Source organism: Uloborus diversus, chromosome 10 (genome assembly GCF_026930045.1).
Source record: "Uloborus diversus isolate 005 chromosome 10, Udiv.v.3.1, whole genome shotgun sequence".
NCBI classification, from domain to species: Eukaryota; Metazoa; Arthropoda; class Arachnida; order Araneae; family Uloboridae; genus Uloborus; species Uloborus diversus.
This window is the reverse complement of record NC_072740.1, coordinates 126,366,701-126,393,727: the sequence shown is the minus strand read 5'-3', so window position 1 is coordinate 126,393,727 and position 27,027 is coordinate 126,366,701. Positions and strand designations below refer to the sequence as shown.

Sequence of the window (27,027 nt, the reverse complement as noted above, 5' to 3'; positions counted from 1 at the left end):
GAAAAAATACTGTAAGATATTATGCATTACTTGCATAATTTTAATACCTCCGTAAACTTACAAGGCGAACCTACCGTGTGAACTTGGCAAGCAGCCATTTAAGACGATTATATTGTATATAAGACGACTGTTTTGTTCATTTCGATGTGTCTCTACTTCGAATTTTGTAACCCGGAATCCCTGCTAAGTAACAGATGCGTAGTTTTCCGTCTACTAACCGGATGTTAACCATTCCATCTCATCGGTTGTCGAACATCAAAAGGAAATCAAGAAGGATCAAAATACATCTTTGAAATAAATATGATAAGATCCAATGCATAACTTGAATAATTTTAATACTTCCGTAAACTTACCCAAGACTAACTTTAAAAAAAAGAAAAACACAAAGTATTTTAACAAATAATAAAACAGAAGTAAAAGGGTATTTGCTAAAAAAAAAAAAAAAAAAAAAAAAAACCTGACCAGTTAACATACCGCATCTGAAATACTGAAAAAAATCTATGAAAAGCAAAGTCAAAAACATACACACTTACAACAGAAAGATTCAACACTATTCGTCCATTCATAACTTTTCATTCACAGAAAGTCTGGAATGTTATCTAAAGTAAGAAAAATCTACCTCAACTTTCTAAAGTTTATCCAAGCGAAGTTTAAGAAAGTGAGCCCCAGTGATCCATTAAAACTTTGATAGTTTCGTCTGAGTATGAAGGCTCGAAGTTGAGGCAATCCCCGCTCGATTGGCAAGATTCTAGATTTGGTTTCAAACTTCATTTATCAATAATTCTTATCAGAGAGAGAGAGAGAGGGAAAGTAGAAAAATAAAAGGGGTAGTTCCCTCTTTAATGTCTCGTAATACATTTTATCTGCCGATCATGCTCAATTTCCAAGTACATTTCAAAGTTTTGATGCAAAATGGGACATTTTGAGAACACATATATCGTATTTTATTTTCAAATTTATCGACTGATGCATCTATACCTAAAATACGTTTTTTTTAAATAAATTCCAATTTCGTTTCATTATTTCTCTAATGACTGCTCATTTTTGACTAAGGTTGAGTCTTTTTCCCCCACACGGTTTCAATTAGCAAGTACATTTCAAGGTTTAGGTGCAAAATGGAGCACTTTGAAAACTCATGTATCGTATTTTGATTTTAAAATTTATCTACTGATGCATCTCAACCTAAGCTATATCTCTTTTCATCATTAATAGTTTGCAATTTCGCTTCACTATTTCACAAATGGCTGCTCATTTTCGAATAGTGGAGAGTCTTTCTTTCAGAATATAGAATTACCAGGTAATTATTAGCCCAACATATCTCCGCAAAATATTCCAAATCTTCGTTTTTGATTTTATATTTGGAAAAATGTTTTCTTAATAGTATTGGAAGCTTCTAAATTTGATTTGAAGGAGAAAAGAATCGAATTTCTTTCTCGAAAATTTAAAACCCCGCAGTAGCGTTGCCAATGGTGTTACTCATCAAACCCAAGATTGGGCTGATAATATTTCTAAGGTCTATGCAAGAAAACCCAAGATAACATAACTAAAAATCCTTAAACTGTATTCTCTTTTTTTTGAAGTTGCTACTATCATATTTAGTCAACTATTTATCTCAAAATTGGTAAAGAAAAAAAAAGACAACAGTTTTTTGAAAAATGGTCCAAAAAAAAGTCTATTAGTTAAACTGAAACTGTACGTACCAGAAAAAGTTTTTGAATTGCCAAGTTTGGCATGCATGCTGTATTATTTCAGTATTTATTTTTTTATTGATACAGAAAAATACAATAGGTCATTTGCAGGGAAACGATCCATTTCCTGATTTTTCCCCCTCAGAAAAAGTACAGCCTTACTCACTGATTCTTTGATAGTGTGGCTGTGATAAGATAACTTCCGATGTGAGAGGTATTGAAAGATTTCATTTGGTAAAATAACGGTGAAGAAAGTCGGTTTGTTGTACCAATAACGGTTATTAGCGTTGTCAAAAAAATACACGAATTTTTTACTTTTCAACTCAAACATAAATGAACTCGTCTGACATCAAGCATCTTGCTTTTAGAGCAATACTCTGTTGCGATTTTCCTTCTGTAAGTAAAAAATTTATAATGGATTTGTTTGCAAAATAAATGTTCACATTCATCTCAAATTTTTTTTCCCATTTTAGGTCTTTACAACGGCTGCATTAAACTGCACGAAATCGATCAGTTGTTTACTGAGACTTGTGCTCCTTTTGTCACCAGCTTCAGCATGTCTTCAGAAGCGTTCCCGAATTTCTGGAAAGCGGCCCTCGTTCTCTTTGTTTGTGGTCTCGGGTTAATGTCTTTCACCCTCTTGACATCACTCTCTTGTTGCTGCATTCGCAGTGTCTTCAGGAAATCTGTATTCACCGTTTCAGGAACTATCCAGGCTATTGCAGGTGCAGTTCTTATTTTTAACGCATTGGTGTATGAGCCGTTGAGAGCAAAAGTGATGAGAGTCAATTTTTTTATAATTTGTATTTACACAGACTGAAATTCGTTTAAACCTCATTCTACTTCTTGCGAAAGAGGTGAAAGTCAAGTTTCAACCATTCACCGGTAAACAGTCATCGTAAAACGGGACAACAGTAGTGTTTTGTGTAAAATTGAGTACAAAATCATTCAGTTAATCAAAATCTTATTTTATTGACTTAATCACTTTTTCTCTCTATGGCTCAAATGTAAAATTCTTATTGTTCATAATCATCAGCTGCCCCGTTCCCAGGATACCACAGTACAGTGATGCTTGCAACTTGGATAGTTGTTCTAACCGAGCAAGATCGTGTTAGTCAAGTTAAAACGGAATCCAAAGTTCTTGCTGATGAGTAGTGATCAAAAATCGGGCATATATGCTCCTCCAGAAACACATGACGATGCTTACCGAACTGTGCCGTCGCTACCACTGCAAATGACACATATACTGCTATAAGTCGACACCACTTCCACCACGGTATCACCCCCCACAACTCATACAGCGCCCTCTTCAAGTACGAGAGGTTTATGCCGGATACTGTAATTAGCTAAATCAGAAAAAAAAAACTATTGATAATAAATAGAACTTATTAAAGGGGGCGGAATTTTTTCATTTTAAGAAAGGCACTTATTGCAGGGTGTTCTCCCCCCCCCCCTACGCCTATTTTTCTTTGGAAGCCACAAAAACTTGTCAAAACTTTTGGAGAAGAAGGTATAATATGGCTCTGATAAATGAAACGTCTCACCTTGGACGAGTTAATTTCTGTTTGGAGAGGTGTATAGCATTTTAATTTTTTTTTTTAATCATCGTGTATGCAGTAACAAAAAATGGCTGACACTTTTAGACACGTTTTTGCCGATTAGAAGATTTAAATCTCAACATTCATTGATGTCATATTATTCAACAGATTCCAAATTCTATTTACTTCTCTTAAAATCTGCATTTTCTATACCAGTGGTTCCCAACCTTTTCCCCCTTGCGAACCCCATCCAAACTCCGAAGGAAGTTGGCGAACCCATTGGGTACTAGGTAATAAGAACCAAGCAAAAAAAAAAAAAAAAAACGTGCACACACACACACACAGAGACAATAAAATTTGGGAGATTTTTTTTTTATTTGATGCTGCTATGTACTTTATAACAAGAACGAAAACATAATTGCAAAATATAGATTAACAAATATTGCTACGTACTAAAATGATCACAAAAATATGAATACAAAACAAATTCACCAAAATATAAAAATAAAAACACACACACACAGTGATTATTCAGTGTTTGGCTTAATCTACTTTGAAAAAAAATAATAATGGAATATTTGTGGAACAAAGAGTTCAGAGCTTGGCTGAAATTTTTCTGACACAAGGGCATATTTATCTCTATCACTAAATCAGAAGAAGTCAATTAAAGAATGATCTTTAAAATATCCTTCAGGGATCTGTCTCAGATTAACTAAATGAACTTTTTTCTTCTAGTAAAATGAGAAAGATCTCCAGGTTTAAGACTTCTTGAAAAGAACTACGAGCCTAGATGTTTCATAAGGATATACTGCGCATATTAATCGTTTGATTGCTGAAGAATTTTCTTATAATTACGCTCTAAGTGCGGAGTAAAATGCGTATATTGAAAAACAATAGAAGCGTCTATTTTTCAATATACGCATTTACACAAATTTTTACACAAATGGTTTTTTAACAAAACAAGTATTTTAAGCTCACTTACTACAATTGAAATTTTCTACACAAATCTCATAAATTCCTTGTTTAAATATAGCGCAAGTTAAGTTGCATGGTTAAATTCCGTTGATTTTATTTTTACTGCGTAAACCTCACACTGCCAAACTTTCACCCACGAAAATTTTCTAAAGTAATTAATTTTCTATACCTCCTGTTGTATTTTTGGGTTGATAGCCATTCTTTCTCTTTTTCGACAATAAAGCTCGAAAAAAATTGTAGTCTATGTCGTGTGAAAATTATAGTAACAAACAGCGCGATCTTACTTCTATGCATTTTTGACTCAACACACGGGAAGAGTGATAACTCTTCGTCGGACTCAAATGGTAAAGAAACTAAACTTCAAAACATTTGGGACGCTCGCATATGCTTCATGCAGTGTTGGGCATTAATTATTTCTTCAATTGCCTTGTTAATTGATTAAAAAAGTAATTGCAATTAAATCAATTGCAATTAAATTGCAATTGAACTATGAATTGCCCTTTGCAATTATATTAATTGGATTAATGTACGTTAATCGTTTCTCACAATTAAAATAATTGCAATTAATTTTTTTAATTGTTTTATGAATCAATTAAAACTAACAATTAACTTTATGTATCAATAGATACAGCGCAGGGTACAGAGTCCAAAGTATTATTCAATTCCGTTTTTTCGTTCAGTGCTGAGATATCCTGCTCGCCGCGTGAACGAGTCTCGTCCAGGCAGGCTTTTTCCATACGTAAATGTTTGTGTTTTAATTAAGTGTTTTAAGTTTGTGTAAATCATTGTTTTAGTTTAACTTAAAACAGGGAAGGTGAGAAAGAAGGATATAACAGGGGACGTGAGGTCTCAGAGACCGCTCTGTTTTATTTTATTTTATTATTATTTTTTAAATCATGTACTAATTAAGATACATTTCTGAAATTTCTCTCAGATGAAATTTAGACTTTTATTAATAAAAAAAAGGGAGGGGGGAAATGGTTTTTGAATTTTTAGTTGAAATATACCTTTTCTGAGGAAATTTCGCTGGAGCCATAAGATTTTTTGAGAAAAGTCATATGCTGCAGTAACTAATTTATTACTCGTAATAAAGTTACCGTTGAACATTGATCTTTTATTAGTTGCTAACATGTGTATTTAAATAGATAGTAATATATGGTACCCGTCCAGCGTCCACATCCCCGGTAGACCTGTCGTCTTCGCCTGTACAGTATATTATACAAAACCAGTAATTTTTTAAGAGTTAGTTTTAATTAAAATTCACAAAACAATTGACAATTGTTAATTGTAGCAAACTACAATTAACAATTAATTAATCTTTAATTGTAATTTTCCACAATTACAATTGATCAATTGTTATTTGTTGTGGTTACGTTTACCAATTAATGAATTGTTAATCTTTAATTGTTCATGCAATTAAAATTTTCCCACTCTGGCTTCATGTAATGTTTTCATCAAGTTTGATCAACTTTTCCGATCAAAAGCTTTCAAATTCTTTCATCTGAGAACATAGTATTCACAAGTAGAGCTTTTTGAGCATGGCTTCAGGGCTATCATTCTCAATGAAAGCGCTAAAATCGGCGCTTTGCAATAACAGGCTAAATTCTTTAAATGTAAAATATTGTATGCAAATATTTTCATGCTAATATCGAATATGTGAAATCAAAATGAATAAAAAAGGAGAAAAATATGCTTGAAACCGCTTGAACATGAGACTTCATCAGTAACAGGCATGTTAAAACTCTGCCATTACAATATTTTTTTCACGAACCCCCTGAAAACCTCTCGCGAACCTCTAGAGGTTCGCGAACCACCGGTTGTTAACCGCTGTTCTATACAGATATAGCTCACAAGTAACCCCACCCAAGTGTGAATCACCGCGCGATTGGAATAAAACTTCGCATATCGATAGAAAACTTAAAAATATTGAACCCATGATTTTTTTTATCAGCAGTAAACACTTCAAACGTGGTGAAATTTACCCCTAAATATCGGATAATTGGGAATTAGAGGGTACAATGTATGCTTTCATTTTAAATTTCAAAAACAAAAAATCAAATAATGATTGACAATTTGAAAAAACTTAACAAAAAGTGAAGTTGACATGTTTCGGGATTTTTCTGAACATATTTATATAGGGGTAAACCATTCCTTGCAATCTCACCCCGTCGCGCGGCTACTTGGCCATGAGCAATTCCATGTCAGAAAAATCACATTCTTAACCTCACCGTTTCCGATTTTAATAAAATTTGCCATAATGGACACATAGGACAAGATAAGTAAATCCTGCCAATTTTTAGATTTCTATTTGAAAAAACTGTTTGAAATATAACCCAGTAAACGAGCTGATGTGTGCATCACATGACTTCCTTTTACACCAATTTAATGCTATTTCCCTATTATTGCAATTTTAATGGGATTCTCTCTCTAACTCTTTAAATATCACTAGCAATGGCCACATTGAAAGCAGAATTAAAAAAAAAAAAATCGCCAAATTTTTCGCCAAGTTGGCGACAAAACTTGGCAACCAAAAGACTGGCGATATATCGCCAAGTGACCGCCAAATTATAACACCACTTGAGTTTGCATCGAAATTAACAATGATTTCCCCCCAAAAAGGTGCAAAAGACCCCTTTAGAAACACCCGAATGCAACCAAAATAGGAGGTGCACAACTAGATCCCACTACGAGTCTATGTACCAAATTTCAACTTTCTAGGACATACCATTTTTGAGTTATGCGAGATACATACGCACATACGCACATACACACAGACGCACATACATACAGACGTCACGAGAAAAGTCGTTGTAATTACCTCGGTGATGGTCAAAATGGATATTTCGCGTGTCTATACATTCTTAGGCACTTTTCCGCATGTGGTCGAATCGAAAAAAAAACTCAACATTCATTTGGGGGTGAGCAAAATGGAAATTAAGGGCGATTTTTGAGTGAAAATTTTTTCGCGAATACAATACTTCCTTTTTTGTAAAAGGAAGTAAAAAACTCAAAATGTCCGAAAAAAATGAATTTTGGCAAATGACTAACGTCTCTCCTAATTATAGCAGAATAAAAATGCAAAACATATTGTAAATCAAAAAAATAAAGATTTCTCTTGATATGTAACATGTCCTTCTTGCGATAGATTTGTTTTAGGGTCATTCACCGTGACGGAGTAATATTGCAAAGGATGGTTTACCCGTTTTAATAGTTTTTTCAGAAAAAAACTGAAACACATCAACTTTAGTTTATTTAGTTTTTTCGAATTTTCAATCATTATTTGAATTTTTGTAACTACAATTTAAAATAAAAGAATATATTGTACCCTCTGATTCCCAATTATTCAAAATTTAGGGGTACATTTCACCTCGTTAAAAGTGTTTGTTGACGAGAAAAAAAAATATAAAAAACCACGAGTTTAATATTTTCAAGTGTTCTTATCGATGTGCAAAGTTTTACTTCAATTTACACTTGGGTAGGGTTACTTGTCAGAGACGGTTTGTATACAAAGCAAATAATATGACGCACATTGTTTACTTCAAGGAAATATCAATTGTTAAGCTCAGGTGTTTGGGCCTTTTTGCAGTTGCTGTTGTGAAAAATGACTTGTTTGCTTTCACATTTACATCATGTGCTATTTTCAGCTCCGAGTCCTTTTACTTATTTATGAGCACTTTCATCCTAGTGAATGGTCTCGTTTCTATAGCAACGATCGCATCATAAAAGCCCTTAAAAAAGTGGAAATCATTCGTGCTTGTACCGATGTAAAATATTTTTATTTATTTATTATTTTTTTCTTAACCCTCAACTGGTGAGGCACCCCTATAACATTGAAACCCTAAAATATTGTTATTTTGTTTTATAAGATTTCGCTGTGTGAGTTCTCATATTTTTTTTTTGGCCAGATAAAAATGACTAAACATAACAGAGTGAATTAGTTTTGAATCCAGTCGGTTATTTTTGGGCAGGGCCGATCCTAGCAGGTGTGCAGAGTGTGCGCCGCACAAGGGCGGCCGAAGCAAGGGGCGGCCGCAGGCCACATTATATAGTTCTTACTAGCTAACCCAGCCACGCGTTGCTGTGGCAAAGAAATTGGATTAAAATAAACTTTTACTCATTATTTTGATAGAATCAAATAAATATTTTTAATAGAGCTTAAAATAGTATAGCCGATTTTAAAACATATGAGATTGATAATGGGCGTGATTCAATGTAAAATCGATTCCTTAATGTTCCTGGAAAATTATGGGCAGCTGATGTGGCCAATTTCTACCAGTAACATGTTATGCCAAAACCCGGCAAGTTTTCCGATAAAAGTTAATAACATTCCTGAAATCATCTCGGAAGAATCTTGAAAAATTCGAAGATCTTCCCGTTTGAAGTTAGTCGTGTTTCTGGAAATTTAGTGTGAACTTAGGAAGGGATACAAAAAAAAAAGCTTAGCACCTTTCTGATTTATCAAGGAACTTCTATAAGCAGTAATGCAAACATAGTCAAAGCTTAGCCAGAACTGCAAGCAAGTATCGAAAATTTTTACTCAGTAACGTCTCGGATTTTTTTTTTTTTTTTTTTTACAGTACAGGCTGAAGAAAGTACTTATTGAATTCAGTAAGTACTAACTAAATTTTCTATGGAAAAAGCACTATACTTACGCTTAGTAAATTTTGTAAGTATGACTTCGGCCAAAAAAAAAAAAGCAAAAATAACTTGAAAGTGATAGTAAATATCGAAACTAATTTTAAAATAACCGAATGTAGAAACTAAGCGTAAACCACCATACACTTTTAGATTCTACACTACATTTTATTCACCTCAGCTTTCTCTATAGTTTGTAATCAATAACTTCTTTACAAAATACACTAACTAAATTAAAAACATATAAAAATTAAATTTTTTCAATGAAGTAGATAACATTGACTTCGAACTATTGTTTCTGTTACTCGAAAACTGAAAATTATCTAAGCACTAAGTTGTGCGCAGTGTTCTTGCTTAACCAGTCTTTTGCTAATACGAAAAGTATGATAACTTTCCACGTGTGAGTAGGTGATATACGGTTGCACATAAGAGAAATATTTGTCCAAACCGAAAGAAAACATTGTTTGTTCTTGAAATCTATTTATGGTCTTTGCAAAAGCTAAACGAATAAAATTGAAGCCTTTCAAATGTGTTTGAAAATTATGACGCTATTAATGGATTACGTGGCAACACAAACATTTCTCCTTTAAACTTTCCCGACAAAATTGTTGACTTTTGATGAAGAAACGTGTACCGTTGCAAAATTTAGGTGGGTTTAAATCGCGAAAAAGAATAAATTGTTGAGCCAATTTTCAACCGGAAATCGTCTAGTCGCATTCCTGGTGTATCCAGGGAATTTAAAAATTCAGTTGGAATGTTTACTGCTTTGTTTTCATCGACAACTGTATAGACTTGTTCAGCATCAATGGGGAGCTTTTTTTTCCAGCCGTCAGTAATGGCCCATTATTCGCAATAATTGTAGCTAAGACAGCGTCATTGCTCTGTTGTTATAGGTTGAAAATCAGTGTTAACTAAGTCGGTGGCCCAACTGTCAGGTGACGGCATATAATAATAACTAAGTGGCAAATTTGAAATTGAAACGCAAAAACCTTCAGTTAAAACTAAAGCTTCATATTTATCTCTGGTGTAAAATCTGGATTTAAATATTTGTGTGTTTGGTAAACTTTATGAAATACGTCTTCAAACGTGAAAGTTATATAGTTTCTCTTTAAAAAATGATGATTGTGTTAGATAAAATGTCGTCAAAATTGTTTTAAACAGTTGACGAATACTGTTTCTCCTTACGTCAAACCTGCATTAGAAAGTATCAACTCCCAATGACTTTGTGTGACCAATAAATACAATTTGTGACATGCATAGGGATATGTATTTGACAGTCGACAATTGACGATCCACAAATATTCCTGTCTGTTCGAGAATGTTTACCGAAACCAAAACTGCTACAAAACCAGCGCGATTACAGAGGCAATTATGATTTTAAAAAAGGCTAATTTATCTGGGAATAGACTATCAATTAGTTCACTTTTCGTCTGAACGGCAGTGTAGAAAATATCTGTCTATTTGTTGTACTGTTTATTTTGATACAGTTCAATTTCACCGTTTCCAATACCCAGCAATTGCTTAGAAAATACTTCAGGGATTAGATTATTTTGCGTTTATACTCGCATGTTTATGGCCAATCGCATTATCTCGACATTACGCTATAAAAACGATTGTTTGAAACATGCGTTGATTTCATCGGAATAACTGGTAATGTCTGCCGGAAGTCCCCAGACAGTATTCAGACAATTTCGCCTAAAAGTTTATCGGTGCCGTTCAAATCTTGCACAATCTTATGATGTGCTTCGAAAGAATGCTTTTACTCATGAGCCATAGTACACTTATCCGAAATTTTAATTTCACTCCTCTCTTGCAACACTACAGCCATTCCACGTTTTTTTTTTCTTAAATGTTACACATTGCATTTTGTTTGTTATGAATATCTAATAGGCAACTTTAAAGCTGAATGTGCTGTTCGTCTACCATCTAAAAAAAGTAGCAGCAATGCCTGACGATGCAATTGTCACTGCAATTTTCTGATGCGAACGTATCTTTGCAAGAATTAATGATATTAAAAGTTTCTTGGGGAATAAAATAAAGAAAATAATTGTTTTCCGCTTAAATTCATTAAACTTCCTGAAATTAACGTGGAATATTTTTAAAGAATTTAGTAGTCTTCTTAGTTAAAGGAAGTTATGATTCTAGCACCTTCAGAAAAGTCTAACGCAGGTTTAATATAATAGCCTGGAACCTTCTTGCTTTTCTAAGAAAGCTCTCAAAGAATTAATGCACACATTGCGAACGCGAAGACAGATCTCAAGCAAGTATCTCGAATGCAACTCTTGCAAAGCTTCGTGATCCAGATGTGTTTTCGCACACATTGGGCGTTGAGTCAATCTGGACGAACCGTAATCGCTGCGAAACCGATACACCTATTAAATACGTTTAGTTAATCTTGATACTGGTGGAGAAAAATATTTTTCACAACGGTGTGAAATCTGCAATTTGTAGCAATTCAAGGAAACATTTTGAAAAATATTGTTGATTTTCTCAGGAAGTGAATAATAACCTGTAATATCCCGAAACGTTAGATGGAAATTCTAAGCAACATTTCTGAGTTTTTTTATCATGGTGTTTTTAGCAGTAAGTCATACGATGTTAGAGTTATATCGATTAATTAACTTACACCGCCATCTATTAAGAATTTTTAGAACTAAACAATTAATTCACAGTATTATTGCATAATTAATATGAAATTTGCAATAAAAAATTATAAAAACTATCCTATCTTTTAAGTTGGACCAAATTACAGGTACGTATGAAATTTGATAAAAATCGGTTCAATAATTTCGGAGTTTACCCCGAACAAACATCGTGACACGAGATTTTTATATATATAGATAATCAAGCAAAATTCCTCAAGAATTTCTCACAAGATTACTTATAATAAGTAGAATAAATATGCTGATTTTTAAATGCTCAATTGTCAAAGTATGTGTCGATTTTCCGACAGCATAGCATAGTTTAAGAAAAATAGAATGTTAAAGAACATTGTGTTGGTTCATTGTCCATTAATATCTACTCTTAACACACATGCTTCATTTGGTTGCAAAGTTTGTGACAGAACCGGTAATCAGGCATGGATACAGGGGAGGGGAAAGGTCCCCTTCTGAAGCATGAAATGGTGCCGTCTAAAAGGAGTACCGAGGGCGGCCACTAATGTTTACCCCCCAAGCTTTATAGACCTAAACAATGAAGACATATTTTATTTTTGAAAAAAAAAAGCGATACTGATTAAATACTCTCGCAAGCATTTCAAACAACAAACTATGTAACAAACTCTTTGTTTAACAATCGTGGATGCGTGGAAAGAAAGTGGAAAATTGCGACTCCCTTGAGAGTAACATATAATATGAATGACGAACTAAAATGTTGTACTTTTCCCCCTTTACGACAATTTTTCTGATTAAAATCTTGAATAAACTGACCGGTTTCAGATCAGGTAGGAGGACAGGGCCCTTGCCCCGGGAAGCAAATTGTAGCTCCAAAACGAAGATCCAAGAGGATGCCATGACCTCCTTGACGAAACTAAAGAAGGCTTAAAATTGCGTTTCTAGGACTTTACTTTCGGAAAACTTCGCTGGTTGAACCATCGATCTTAAGGACCCAATTAAGACTCCGATTCACCTCTGCCACCTTAAATTAATCAAACAAAGCCTAAAAATGTTGGCTCGAAAATCTAAAACGTGTTTTCAGACGACAGCCCTTCCTATCATCAAACGTCCTATAAAATTGCTTTGGCATTTTTCGAAATTTTTACAGCGGAGGACCCCGAAATCCATTCGCAAACATTACTACCGAAGACCAGGACCTTATAATACTGACAAGGGCTGGTCCATACGACTCATTCTCACGTCCACGGTGAAAACCTCCCGTGACGTCATCATGTTGACACTCCGCTCGCTCTCAACGAAACGAATACTGAACACAGCGAAACGAAAGTTTTTCTCTTGATAAAACTCTGTAAATTAGAAGAGAAAAAAAAAGACGCAAAACGTCTTTTAAAAATTAAGCACTAGTGTTCAAATTTTGGGAAAATAATAAACGCTTTTAATATAACTAATAACACGCTTATACGTTTATAGATAGCCAATATTTTAATCTATTGCGCAGAGAAACCTGGAATAGATATTCAATTAGGTAATAATTCCCCTGCTTTTTTAATAGTTGGTTCTAAAAACCGAATGTTTTGTATTGGCTCTGGAAAGAATCGCTTTTTCAAATGGTTGATATGGAATTAGGTAATAATTAATAATTTTATGTTGGTCCTGAAAAGAACCTTTTTTATGTTGGTTCTGAAAAGAACCTCTTGTTTATGTTGGTTCTGAAAAGAACCTTTTTTTATGTTGGTTCTGAAAAGAACCTTTTTTTATGTTGGTTCTGAAAAGAACCTTTTTTTATGTTGGTTCTGAAAAGAACCTTTTTTTTATGTTGGTTCTGAAAAGAACCTTTTTTTATGTTAGTTCTGAAAAGAACCTTTTTTTATGTTGGTTCTGAAAAGAACCTTTTTTTATGTTTGTTCTGAAAAGAACCTTTTTTGCTTTGGCTCTAAAAATAACCTTATTTGCTTTGAATCTGAAAAGAACCTCATTTCTTTGGCTCTTAAAAGATCCTTTTAATGCTGTAATTGAGAATAACATTTGATGTAATCTTATGTCTAAAAATACATTAATCGCTGTCTTAAAGTGTAAAAAGTTTAGTTGTACGATTTAGTTGTAGTAGTTTATGCGTTTTGAACTGTTTTATTTTCTTCGATTTTGAGTTTGCTGGATAATAGCCATTTTTTCATTTTTTTATTCGCATTTCGTTTTTCTTGATCCCTTTCGCGATTCAAATGTCTTACTCTGATAAATGTTCTAATTCTTGAATATTTTTTATTGCAGCTTTGCAAACATTAGGGAATTTCTTTTCCAAAACCTCTTGCAATTCTTTTGTTACATTGGGACCCTTATGAATGCTATCTTTGCCATTGATTGCCCTGAATATCTCTTCAAACTCTTCGGCATACTGAAGCCAAATTTCTGACGGTACTGTCAATCCACCCTTAGAAATACTTTTCAGCCAAACTGCTGAATCTAAATCTTCAACGGCATTTGCTGAAATTGAACCAAGTGTTGGGTCTTGTTTCTTTGCTTTAAAGGCAATCCAACCTGAAACATATTTCAAAGCTTCGTGTTCTGTAAATGTCATATGACTATCACTTTTATTTATTTCCGCTTTCCAGGCCATAGGAATTTCTTCATCATATAATTTATTGCACGCTATTAGATCATCATCTTCATATTCCAATTCTTCAATTATTTCTTGGATATCTTTTGCTTCAAAAGCATTTTGCAGTATTTCTGCAGTTAGATATGCTCCCAAGGAGTTTTCATCTTGTGTGTTAGCTTTAGGAGACAATGCTGGTAATTTATTTGCGAGTAGTAAATTTTTTAATCGAAAGATGACTTCTACAGGAGATGGATGATCATAAAAGCTACCAATACCTCGTATTTGACTGAACAAGCTTTCTAAGGCGTCTTGCGCCAGACGTGAAGTTAAAATATATCTTTGTCCTTCAGACTTTAAGTCTTTCTGAAGGCCTAATATAGACGAAATCGAAATTATAATTCCTTTTTGAAAAGGCAGTAAACTTTTTTTCCCATCTACCCTTAATCCGGAAATTGTCTGTTTCATTTCCAGTAATTTTTGTTCCTGTTTCTCAAAGTAGGGATCGAGACCAAAAGCGGCTTTCAGGGGTTTATGACTTGCAGGTATAGGATGGCTGCTGTTCATTATGTCGAAAAATTCGTCTACTAATTCGAAAAAGTCAGCCACTTTTTTATCTCCAGTCAATAAAAGAATGACCTTTGCCGTTGTGGCGGAGAAAAAGGTTTTCGCAGGAGCAACCTTCTGCCTTTCATTTCCTTTCAAAGTTAAAAAACTGGGTTTTAGCTTGTGACACAACCGTAATTCTCCACGATCTTTTTCAAGAACGCTCTTGATGACGTTTTGAGTAATTTTTGTGCCGTCTTCTAATATTAAGCCTTTATCAATGAAGTGATTTCTTAAAAGCTTCAGATAGTGAGGAGGATCAGCAAATACCCATATTTTTCTTTTAGGGTCATTTGGGTGGTCAAAGAAGGATTTTTCAACTGAAATATTTAGCTGATTCAACAAAGTGGAACTTCCACCTAAATCAGACACAATCGCTGAAACCAAAACCCCTGTGCTTTCCAATGCCTTAATTATTTTAAAGAGTAAGTCCATTTTCATGCATTGGTCAAAATCAAAATAAACCGGTTGCTTCCAAGGAGACATGATTCCTCTTGCTAGTACAAATTGTACCTTGGAATGTGGGCCCAAAACTTGGTCTGCTTGATTATCATATGCCAATTTGCTGTCAATGTGCATCTCGTCAAAACTAAGGATACAAAACTTTTCTAATTTGCTCATATTTTTACATTTTTCTTTCATTAACATTAAAACTCTTTCCAAGATTCCCGGCCTAATTGAAATCTTAGAACACCATCGTTTAAGAGTGGTGCCACTTGGCATTGGAATTCCAATTTTGCCTCTCCAAAATTCGTAAGCTTTTCTTGATATTGCCCTGGTCACAATACCCCTAGAAATGTCTTCCGGTTTCCCTTTTATTTTCTTCTTGCTTTCCATGATAACCTTTAATTGCGAAGTAGTCATCACCTTCTTCATCTTTGTGAGCATTTGTTTATTCTTCGCTTCCAGTGACTTGACTTTTTTCTTCAATGTACGATTTTCAATCAAAACTTTGTTCATTCTTTTACTTCTTTTTGTACGTTTAATCCTTTTCAATTTTAATAAATGATCTCTCTCTCGCTTTATCTTTTCAAGTTCCTTTTTTAATTTCTTAATTGTTTCGCATTGTTCTTCTAATTTTGCATTAATATTATTTTGAGGGGTGTCTTCCAGATATTCAAGTTGAACAATAGCGGCACTATCGTCTGATAAATTCTCACAAAAATCTACAGCACGCTTTTTAGGACTGATCATTTTTAATCTTTCTTTTGCATTTTCAATTATAGTTCTCTTTATTTTTCTCGCAGTTCTCTCGGTCACAGTTGTTTCTTCAACATTCTTGTGGCCAACTGTAAGTTTTAAACTCGGCACGGCTCCAGTTTTCAGAATTTTGTTAGTTTTCAAACCAAGCAATCTATTTTTCATATCATCTTCATAATCATCTGTTGTGAAATGTTCGCTGCAAATTCTTGCATTACTTTCATTTATAGCATCTTTTCTTTTGCATTTTGGCAGCCATATATTCTTTAATTCCGAATCTTTTGGAAAAGCGTGATAAACAATATCAGTGTTCTTCGTTTTCCGATAATAATTCTCACAAACAGCTACAGCACAGCTAGCCATTTCTCTCTAAAATTCTTACAAAGAATGAACGTAGGATCGCAGGAAAGGATAGGAATGCAATGAAGTTGCTTGTCGTCAACTGCTCGCTCTGTCAACACAGTGACGTCAAAAACTGGTTTCTCCCTACCAAGACCAGTCGAAAGTCGGCACTCGTTTCTACAAAGGAGTGGACCAGCCCTTCTAAATATCTATAGTCCTGACCGAAGACAGTCTCAATAAGCGTCTTTAGAGAAGCCCCTAATTCCACCCCCTCTCACTTAACGTATTGAAAAACAAACTAAAATTGCGTTTTTCAAACATCAGTTTCAAGAACTTTTGGGGAAAGACCCCGGATCCCCCTTTTCTCCAACGCAATCACTATACCTGAAATTTCGTTTTTAGACGGTTCCGTGGAGCCACAGCTTCCTGCCTAAACTAGCCTGAAAATGACTTCCAGTTTCAAAAAACAGTTCGTGAGGACACACTGAACCCCCGTCCGCTCTTTGTCCCATCGTAATCAATGTCTAAAATATGATTTTGGGACTTCAATTTCTAAAAACCTCTAGAAGAGAACTGCCAGGCTTATGTAACTTTTCACGGCGCTAGGGCATATCCAGCAATCGTCGAGGTGAGGTGGACAAAAGTCTATAATTATATTTTTCAGACATTAATGTTGAAAAATATCCGAAAGATCCGTAGAAGCTTCCCAGTTTTGTTAACGTCACCAAAGATAATATAAAATTGCGATTTTAGAAATATCCGCTAAAGAGCTCCAAAATCCTTCCTTCCCAAAAATAGCCTAAAATGGATTTCAGTTCCGAAAAATATTTTGGTTCGGAATATTTTCACGTTTCCCCTATTGTTTTCAAATACAGCCAAAAACGAGTTTTTGAAAAAATAGTGCGGAGAAATTACCGGAGGATAGCCGCCAGATCACCTGCCGTCACCAAAGACGGCCTAAATTTGCGTTTTAAACTTGTATCTTGAAATCTTTCGATGGGAGACGATTGAATCTTCCTCCCTCTTGCAACGTCAACAAAGGTAACCCAAAGTTGCGGGTTTAAAATTTCAGTTTCGGAGATTTTTCGGGAAGAACCGCCGATCCTTCCTAAGTTACGGTCTTAAAAAATAGCTTCAAATTGATTTCAATTTTGAAAGAATATTAGGAAAGAACTGCAACATTACTTTCCCCTAAAGTCTCGAAAAAGTTCCTAATATTTGACGTCAATTTCGAAAATTTCTCCATGCACCTTGAATATACTTGACTCTTTTGTCCTTGTAACCAAACACAACTAAAGATTAACTAAAAATATTTTTCATACGCCAATTTCGATAATTTTCTTGGAGCAATCCTCCTCCCCTGAACCCCTGACACCTCCCCCCACGCTTCCCCTTCCCCCGTCCCTTCTCTGATGTCACCGAAGAAAGACTAAAAAATGCGTTTTTACGACTAGTAAATTTTAGTATCTATTACTTTTTTCAAAGATATAAATTGTACCTAAGGAGTTTCTTATCATAAAAAATTTCTTCCTTTTTATAAGATCATTCTTTTGTCCCCCCCCCCCTTTTTTTAAATTTGAACTTGGCATAGAAATTTAAAGAAAGATTTATATAGACGTTAAAGATTAGTCAAAATATGCAAATTACTCTTGAGGGGCGGCACATTAGATCTTTGCACACGGGCGGCCGACACCCTAGGATCGGCCCTGTTTTTGGGATGTTGTAAACTCCACTTCCCCGAAAAAGTTAGTTTTTTCTTATTGTAAATTATTGGGGCTTTTTTTGGTAGTTATTGTTGTTTAATATTTAAAGAAGTTATTTTTCTTCTATATGACGTAGCTTGTAACTCCGTCTTTAATCAGTTTTATAATAGAACTTTCAAGATCTCTATACTTGCAGTACAAAATCCTGCAATCATCATCATCATATACATAATTTCTCATTTTATTTATTTATTTATTATTATTATTTTATTTTATTTTTTGTAAAACGCGCCATAATTTCGTCAACAATTCATCAAATTTCATACGTAAGCATCGTTTTGAAGATTTTTTTTCACTGCTTTCGGCGAAAAATAAACAAAAAACTCAAATTGTATTGTTTTTTTTAAAGGTTTATTCTGTATTTTATTAAATATTTCTTATTGTATAGCACCTTTTAGTGTCGTACTAGAAACGCGAGCATCGTGGGTTCAATCCCAGCGTGGGTTTTGTCGTTTTTAATTGACTTTTTTTCCCCCTCGAGTTGAGCTTCATAAAAATTTCCTGTAACATATAATCTAAAAATCTCACTGAAGGATTCTGAACAACATTCGTACTGTTGCATTACACTCAAGAAAGAAATTTTTTTATTTTAGCGTTTTTTTAAGTTTTTTTTTTTTTTTGGGGGGGGGGGGACATTTTTAATTTCTTCATAAAAGTAAGGCATCATTTTATTTTGTTTTTACCTTCATTAGCGAAAAATAATCAAATAACTCATATTGTGACTGTTTTTTGAAACATTACCATTAAAAAAATAATAATTAAATCGGATTTTTGAATTACCTTTGTCAATCACGAATGCTTCACGCGGGTCAACTAGTATTACATATATGACGTTATATGTACCTGTATGTATACTTACAGTCCTGATTAAGTTATATTTAATTTACTAAATAACGCAAAAACCATTGAAATTTTCCTGCCTTTTTCTTTTTTTTTTTGCTATTTTTTGGATTATACAAGAAATAAAATGGTTTGAATGAATTGAGGTTGCATGATGTACCTCACCTCACCTCTTATGTTACAAAAAAAAAAAAAAAAAAAATTCACCTCGTCCGTTACGGGTTACGCGAAGGATGCTAATAAGAAAAATCTTGATCCAACAACGTATTAAATGTGTACAAATCATGAGTGATATGGTAAAAAAGTGAAATTTAAAAAAAAAAAAAAAAAGAAACGTATACATGAAAAGTAGGAGGAAAAACCAAAACTTTTCATTTTAAATATTTAGAGAAAAGTATATTTTTTACCATTTGACTTTCACTAAACAAAATGTAACGTAATTCCAAAAAATAGTCATATTTTTGATAGGCAGAGAAACTCAACTCAAATTTTTCAACATTAAATTTTAGATTGATTACGTTCATATTACTTATTTACATGCATTCTCAGAAACACTATTTATCATAACACGATTGCTTATAAGAATAAGAAGTATAATTCATTGTACTATAATTTATACTATGCATGTTTTTAGTATAAGCTGTCCATACTGAAAAGTCATTAGAAAACTTCCTACAAAATCAAAACTAACGCAATGGAATCTAACTTTTGCCAGTCAGCGATAGGAAGCATTTGATAAAATATAAAAGTTCTCCAATGAGATCCAAATATTATAAACAATGATTTTGAAATCCGAAAATGTTGTATTTAAGTCAGGGTGAGTGGAAGAAGGGGTTTAAATAACATTTGTTCACATTTTTTGAGATGGTTATGTAGATGGGTACTGTGTATCATTACACTTTCACAAAATAACACCATCTAAACTCTGACTTTGATTTCACCCTCGCTTTGCTTTCAACCGATTTTGAAGTAGATTCGTCCAAGCACGAGTTCCAACAATCCTGAGATGCACTATATTAGATGAATATATAGTTACCAAAAATAGTAACCAGTTTTGTGTGTGTTCTCATGTTCTCGATTTTTCATACAGGTCTTCTGTTTCTGTTGGGACTGCTTTTATATCCAGCTGGTTGGGGAAGTCGGCGCATTCAGATGGTCTGTGGCAACAGAGTTGGACCTTACATTCTTGGCGATTGCTTCATAGGTACCAAATGTTTTCTATTTTCAGACGATTAATAAGGGCGCCTCTATGGGAGGTCACTGTGGTCTCCCCATTTTCTTTTCCTTATTCGGCTAATTTTGACTGTCGATTCAAAAGATTTGGAGAGAGACAATGTTGCAATTTAAGTTTTTTTTTTTTTTTTTTTTCAATAATACCTAATGTCTCTTCTCATTGGAAGTACAGTTTGACCACCGATTATGGAAAGGCAAGCATCTGGTTTACTGACGGAAACGGACACATTAGTTTTCAGGCATGCCAGTTTTTGCAGATTTATGCTAACCTCTAAATTAAGCAGAGTCACATTCGAATGAGCGAAACACGCGCATCAAATTTTTTTACTTTTCCCCAGATTGACTCGTTTTAACTGGGCGATTGCCAATTCCATATGATCCCGTGATCAAAGTTTAGGTATGTATACATGCACATATATTAATTTATTTTGTTATTTATCCACTATAATATTAAAATCTGTTCGCGTCCGTCTGTCTGTCTGTCTGAAGATCTATCTTCTCTAGAACCACTGCGAATCGGGAGTCAAACGAGATACCGATCAATTCGAAATTTTCCCAAAGAAAACAATAGGACCAATCTCGTAATTGTGCGACTTTAATTAGCAGAGATATTAATTAAAACGTTAATTAACATAATGTTATTCAGGAATTTTTATTTCTTTCCTGTTGCCATTTTGCATATGCGCGAGCAAGTAAAATTTCTAATAATTGTTTTAAAAGAGATTTTTTGGCTGCTGTCCAAATCTTGAAACAACGTTTCCATCTAGAATTTCATTTTAAATTAGTTTAAAATTGGTTGCCCAATTCGGACATAGCCTTTATTTTATCGTTTGTCCTTTTTTTATTTTTTACATTCATCGTTCTTAACTCTTTTCAGCATATGAAAGTTGTTTCTTTAGCTATGTTTATTGATTGTAGTGTAAGTTTATTATTCACCGACCTCATATTTTGGTACATTTCGGATTGTGCGACTAATTATGTTTATTTTGTTGGACTTTCTTCCCCGTCTCATGGGTGAATTTTCGAATTGTAATAACTCTCCCCCTTTTTCCTTCCTGTTTCTATTTTTGAAATACAGTTTGTATCGTTAAAAGAACATGTTAAATTAAGATCGTTTGAATTTCTTTAAGTGAAACAGAGTTGAACAAAAATATTGTTTTTAAGGATTTTAACTAAGCTTAATTCGAATCTGATGACTTGGTATTAAATTAATGCTAATTGGTATTTACTAAGTCTTGGTGCTTTAGTTTCACGTAAGCAACCAAAAATTATGTGTCATTTTATGTAAAAAAGCTGATCGTAGTTGTACATACAAAATGTTTCAGATATAGTCTATCAGATTTAATTCAGTTTAAAGTGAGCACAGATTATAATTGATAATGCATGTATTTTTATCTTTTGTGCTAATTGAAAATACGCCTAACTTGCATTATTGATAACTATGATTAACTTTAAAGAGATTTTTTGCCAAAAAATATGCTCTACTGGTGTTTTGCAAACCTTGCATTACGCGTATTTTATTTACTCCTTAGCGCTTTAGAAACTGATGTCAGAGTAATGCAAAAACATCAATTGGACATCTCTTTCGTTTTTTACGTAGCCCGTGCAACGCCGAGCACGCAGCTAGTCATTAATTAAAATTTGGGGCTTCATTCGGTGAATTGCATGTTTTCCCTCTCAAAAATTTAAGTTTGAGGCATCCATGACTTATTATATTTATGTCAATTTTGGAATTTTTTTTTTTCTTTTCTCACTGATTTATTAGTGAACCGTTAAATTAGTTAATACAGGACAAGCTTCTTATTTTAAAGAAAAACTGTTTAGTAGGAAACATTTATCGTATATACCAATTGCAATGAAGGATTTATAAAAACATACACACTGAGTCAGTTTATATTGTACAGTAATTGAGTCATAAAGAAAATATTTTTTTTCCAAATATTTTCACGGGTCATTGTCAAGTTTCAAAGTCACATAGCCTGTTCTGAGCAGTGGATTGACACGAAGAAAACTTATAAGACCGTATAGAAACAAATAAATTTTTATTTCGTAATGATAATTCTAATTTTATATTGCTTTTAAGCTTCATACACAGTGTGACGTTGTATTTTTAAAGTGATTTTAAACTTCAGTTTTAAACTAAATGAAAACATTTTGTATTTTATTATTTCCTGCAAGTATTATATAACACTAAATTGTAAACCACCTATTTGGTAACAAGATAATTTTAAAAAATAAATACAATAAAAATAAAGTAATATTTATTACTAATAATAATAAGTAACATTAAGTTTACAATGTGATTATAATAAAAAAATTTAAAATATATTAACATTTTTTTTCGACACTTGTAACATGCTACACTAATATTTATTTTACGGGGGGGGGGGGGGATTTGGGGACTGTTCACATGTGCCCTACATGTTGTGTTCACAAGTGCCCCATCATCTACCGTAAAATTAATTTTCAAAAAAGGAGACTCCCTTATTTAATAGAAAAAATTTAAACATTGTCATAAATTTACTTGAATGTTCATATAATGGTTTGCAATAAATAAATTTAATACTAGTTTAAAAATAGAGTTTATACGTGAAAGAGACAGCTGTAAAATTACATACAACAACTGATTAAAACAAAAAAGTTGCCACCCCACAAACATAAAATGACTCAGTGCGCTAAAAGTTTGGTCGAGAGTTACAACTGGTACTGCTATTGCTAGAGAATTTTTCAGGCTCTTTTGTTTGAAGTTAAAATTTGTTTATTTTATTTTATTTATTTATTACTTTTTTTTGAGAATTTAAAAAAAAAATACTCTTACCATGATTGACTCCGACTACTTCACCCCAAAATCATTCCGACTCCAACTCTGCAAGTACTGGCAAGGCTGCGGACTTTAAGGGAAAATCAACGACTTCTTCCCTGACTCTTGGAATTTTAAATCTTCGAAATGCCGACTCTTGACTGCGGCTCCTTTATCCCAAAATCAGTTCGACTCCACGACTCTGATTCTGACTCTGACTTCGCGGCCCTGAAAAAATGTCACGAGAAAGTAAATGAAGTTATTTCATTTCCGTTTTCGCGTTCTATTATTTAGACCATAACTCTCAAACTGTGTACCGTGCTTCTAATGGGGTAGTGACAATATTTTTATCTTTTAAATGTATAATATTATTTAGTTTCTAAACCGTTACGTGAACATTATTTTTTAGCATTAATTTTATTTTCCGTTATAATTACGTGAATTACGGCAGCGCTATTTCTTCCTTTGAAACAGAAGTGGCAGAGTTTTGAAGAAAAGTTTTTTGCTTTTTAAAGCACTTGAAAAAACCACGTAAAAGTATCATGAAAAATATTATGTAACCTTTTTGAAGTTTTTTGTAAAGATTGGAGGGAAATGTGTGGGGTTTGTACAGACGCTGTGTAAGGATCAAATTTGAGCTTTGAAGAAATAATAGTTTAAAAAACTAAAAAAAAAAACACGCTTTAGTAGCAATAATGAACTAAAAAGTTAAAAGTAATCTTTGGATGACAAGTATATAAAGTAATTGACCAAACACTTAATTTTACTGTAATAAAAAAAAAAGTGTGGGGGGGCTGCCTATTTACATTTTTGCGTGGATAACAAGTGGAAGAAATTTAAGACAACTGATAAGAAGCCCCCTACGCTTTTTTTCTATTGCAGTAAAATTAAGTGTTTGGTCAATTAATTTATATACTTGTCATTCAAAGATTATTTTTAACTTTTTAGTTCATTTTGCTATTAAAGCGTGTTTTTTTTTTTTTTTTTTTTGGTTTTTTAAACTATTATTTTTATTTTTTACTTTTCAGTTCATTTTGCTACAAAAGCGTGTTTTTTTAGTTTTTAAAACTATTATTTTTTATAATGGAATGTATCTTAGTATTCTATTGCATTAATTTGCATCAGACATTTTGAATGCTTTCTGGTAAATTTATGTGCAAACATTGTTACACTTCGCAGCTCTGATTTGTACGTTGTAAGTAATTCTAATAAGCCACTGGCTATTTGTCCAAAGGAAAGTTGGACCCACAAACATACAAGTTAAGCTAATAAACAGCGTGTTAATTAGAATAAACTAATAACTTAATCGTTAATAAATTAACTTGATTGTAGAATATTGCATTGTCATCGGGTCTGAGGTTGCGTTCCAAATTTTAAAAGAATCCGATCACAAAAAGTGGGCGAAAATTGAGTTGCAAGATTATAAATTTAATTTCGGTGTAGACGGGATTAGAACGTACGCCCCAATGATTCCCGGAGGTGGGACGTCAGCGAAGACCCCGCGCCTTAGGCCGCTCGACCACGAACGCTCATAAAGTGGTGGAATGTACTAACAGTAATACGCCTCTAGCTCTTAGTCCAAAGGAGAGTTACTCACAAACATACAAGTGAAGCTAATAAAAGCGTGTTAAAAAATCTACGTTCCTCAGAGTTCATTTGTAAGATTCATGGGTACATATCCACTTGCGAATACCCCTTTGTCACTTTTAAAAGAAGTAATTGAAATGGTACCGCAGATTGTTAATTACATCAAAATTTGGTGCTCTCAACCATACTGCCTATGGGCAGGTAAGCTTCTATGTAAAATTAGTTTTTGAAATATTTGAAGAAACCACGTTTTTGATTCCCCGCAAACACCGGTTAAATGTTTTAATTTGACGCCCTTTCGTGCTTTATTTTAAGCGGAATTCTTATTAGCAAGTTTGCACCATAAACTGCGTTTGCATCATACAGTAAAATAGATGATAAAAATGGGGGGGGGGAGGGGGAACGAAACGCGAAAAACTTGCAGGACACTGCTGTTTACCAGCCCACGCTTTAAAAGACGTGTCAAATCAGAATTTCTTGATCATGAGTTTCTTTTTCTCTTAGCTTATTCTTACAAAGGAAACATTGCAGCCGTGTATTTGAGCAAATGAATAGAAGTATTTTTTTAAGTAATATAAAATCATAAATTGGCAGTGTCGTAGGCTAGGGGTGGTCCCCAGGTCCCAAATCCCACCATTAAAAACTCAAAATTAAACTTGTGTAATGAAAACTAAAATTACTTTTCTTCTGTTTAAGACATGTTTTCCTTTTAATATGTTTTATGCAAGTGTGCCTTAGTTTCTGTGTAAAGTTAGTGATTGCTTCTACTTACAATTCCAATCATGAGATATCACTTTTCTTTTCCTGATATACATCCCAGCAGAGGAATTTCTTGTGACGCCGCTGTAGATTGGCCTTATGTTTAGAACACCAAGATGGAGAATAAATTCAGCTAATTGTTTATTTGACGCTTTGGGTTATATCAATGAATTAAATCTGAAATTTCGAGAGAAAAAAAAGAACTTGATTCTGCTCTAAGTTCAAGGGTTTTGGTTACTAAATTTAAAAGTTGGAGTTAAAAATTCGACGAAAGCCATGCTTTTATCAAATGCTCATTTCACTCATAAGCTCGCATGGTTTTGCTATGAAAAGTTGGTTCCTTGTAAACCAAAACACGTATATGAAATTAGTTGCACATTTTGTGCTTTATTAGCACGGTTTATTATGTTAAGTATTGTTATTGTATTTAAAATATCGTAATTTTTTACGGATTTTTATTATTATCATTATTAATATGATTATTACTTATGGTTGTTACTGTTATTATTATTATTGTTAATATTATTAGTGTTAATATTATTAATGCTATTATCATTATTATCAATACAGCTATTTATTATTATTTATTGCTATTTGTCATAATTATTATTTTCATTATTGAAATCCGGTTGAAATTCATTTTCGATTTTGCATATTACATTTTTTTTTTCTTTAAATAGAATTTTTTTAAATGCTTAGGTTGGACTTATTACTTAGCTATGACTGGAACCGCCGTCACTTTTGTTTGCTCTCTCCTCTCCATTCAAGCCGAAATTTCCACCGCCGGCACTAAAGTGCAAGACGGTCTCTTGGAGGGAAAAAAACGTCATCTGCCCTCATCTAACGATGAAAGAACGTCTGCCATCATTTTGGAATAAAAATGGCCCCCACATCATCTTCCACAAGCAATGACCAGGACTGCTAAGTCATGTGACAATCTTTGATAAATTTATGATAAACAAAAAGGGTCTTCGTACATTAACTTCTCGTTAAGGGAGACGAGATGGCGACCGATTCATAACTCCTTACGCCCGAGTGAACTTGATGAAAGATTTTCTTCATTCTTTGCCAATCTCTTTTCTCATTTAGGAGCAATTTATTAAAGAACTAAAAAACTGGACTCAGGATGAATTAATTTTCAGTTTTCACATTACATAAAATGCTGCAACAGCAGTTGTTTATGAAAGAATATACATTATTGAGAGGAAAATTTATTCAACACATAATGTTTCAAGTTTTTCTGCTATGTGTATATTTGAATTTTTTGGAATTGTTACTTCAATTTGGAAAAAAAGAATAAATGTGTACAGAAATCATAAATTTAGTATTTCTTTCACCAGCAAGTTTATGAACTGAAATATCAAGTTAATGCAATGTGTTCATTTGCTCATATTATATACAGTGAAACCTGTGTAAGTTGACCACTTGCGGTGCACTACTTTTGCGGTCAACTTAAACAGGTGGTCAACTTACAAGGGTAGTCAACTTTACAGGTTTTACTATATATATATATATATATATATATATATATATATATATATATATATATATATATATATATATATATATATATATATATATATATATATATATATATATATATATATTACACCCTCGTTTTTTGATTTTGTTTCGTTTTAGATAATGGTGTGTTTTCGTTATTAATGAAACTTCCTGTAGTTTTTGAGAACTATAGAGCTGTTTTCAGAGATGCTCAAGACTGTGACATTTCGACCTTATTAACTAATGAAACTCTTTGTACGTTATGAGAACCGTTGAATTGTTTTCGGCGATGTTCGAGACACTAACGTGCAGCTTGGTAGGTTCATTTTAGGACACCTTATAGCTTGTGT

General features: G+C 33.4%; 1 protein-coding gene across 1 annotated transcript in view; it reads left to right on the top strand.

Moving 5' to 3' along the window:
- LOC129231531 (LHFPL tetraspan subfamily member 2 protein-like) overlaps positions 1-26,461 on the top strand; it is a gene marked incomplete at its 5' end in the record, with an annotated part of 34,281 nt that extends 7,820 nt beyond the window's left edge. The window contains 3 exon segments of the mRNA XM_054865871.1: positions 2,162-2,413; positions 19,886-19,999; positions 25,874-26,461. Of these exon segments, the coding sequence (XP_054721846.1) occupies positions 2,162-2,413; positions 19,886-19,999; positions 25,874-26,052 (545 nt within the window). The 3' untranslated portion in view covers positions 26,053-26,461.
- Positions 26,462-27,027: the final 566 nt, after the last annotated feature.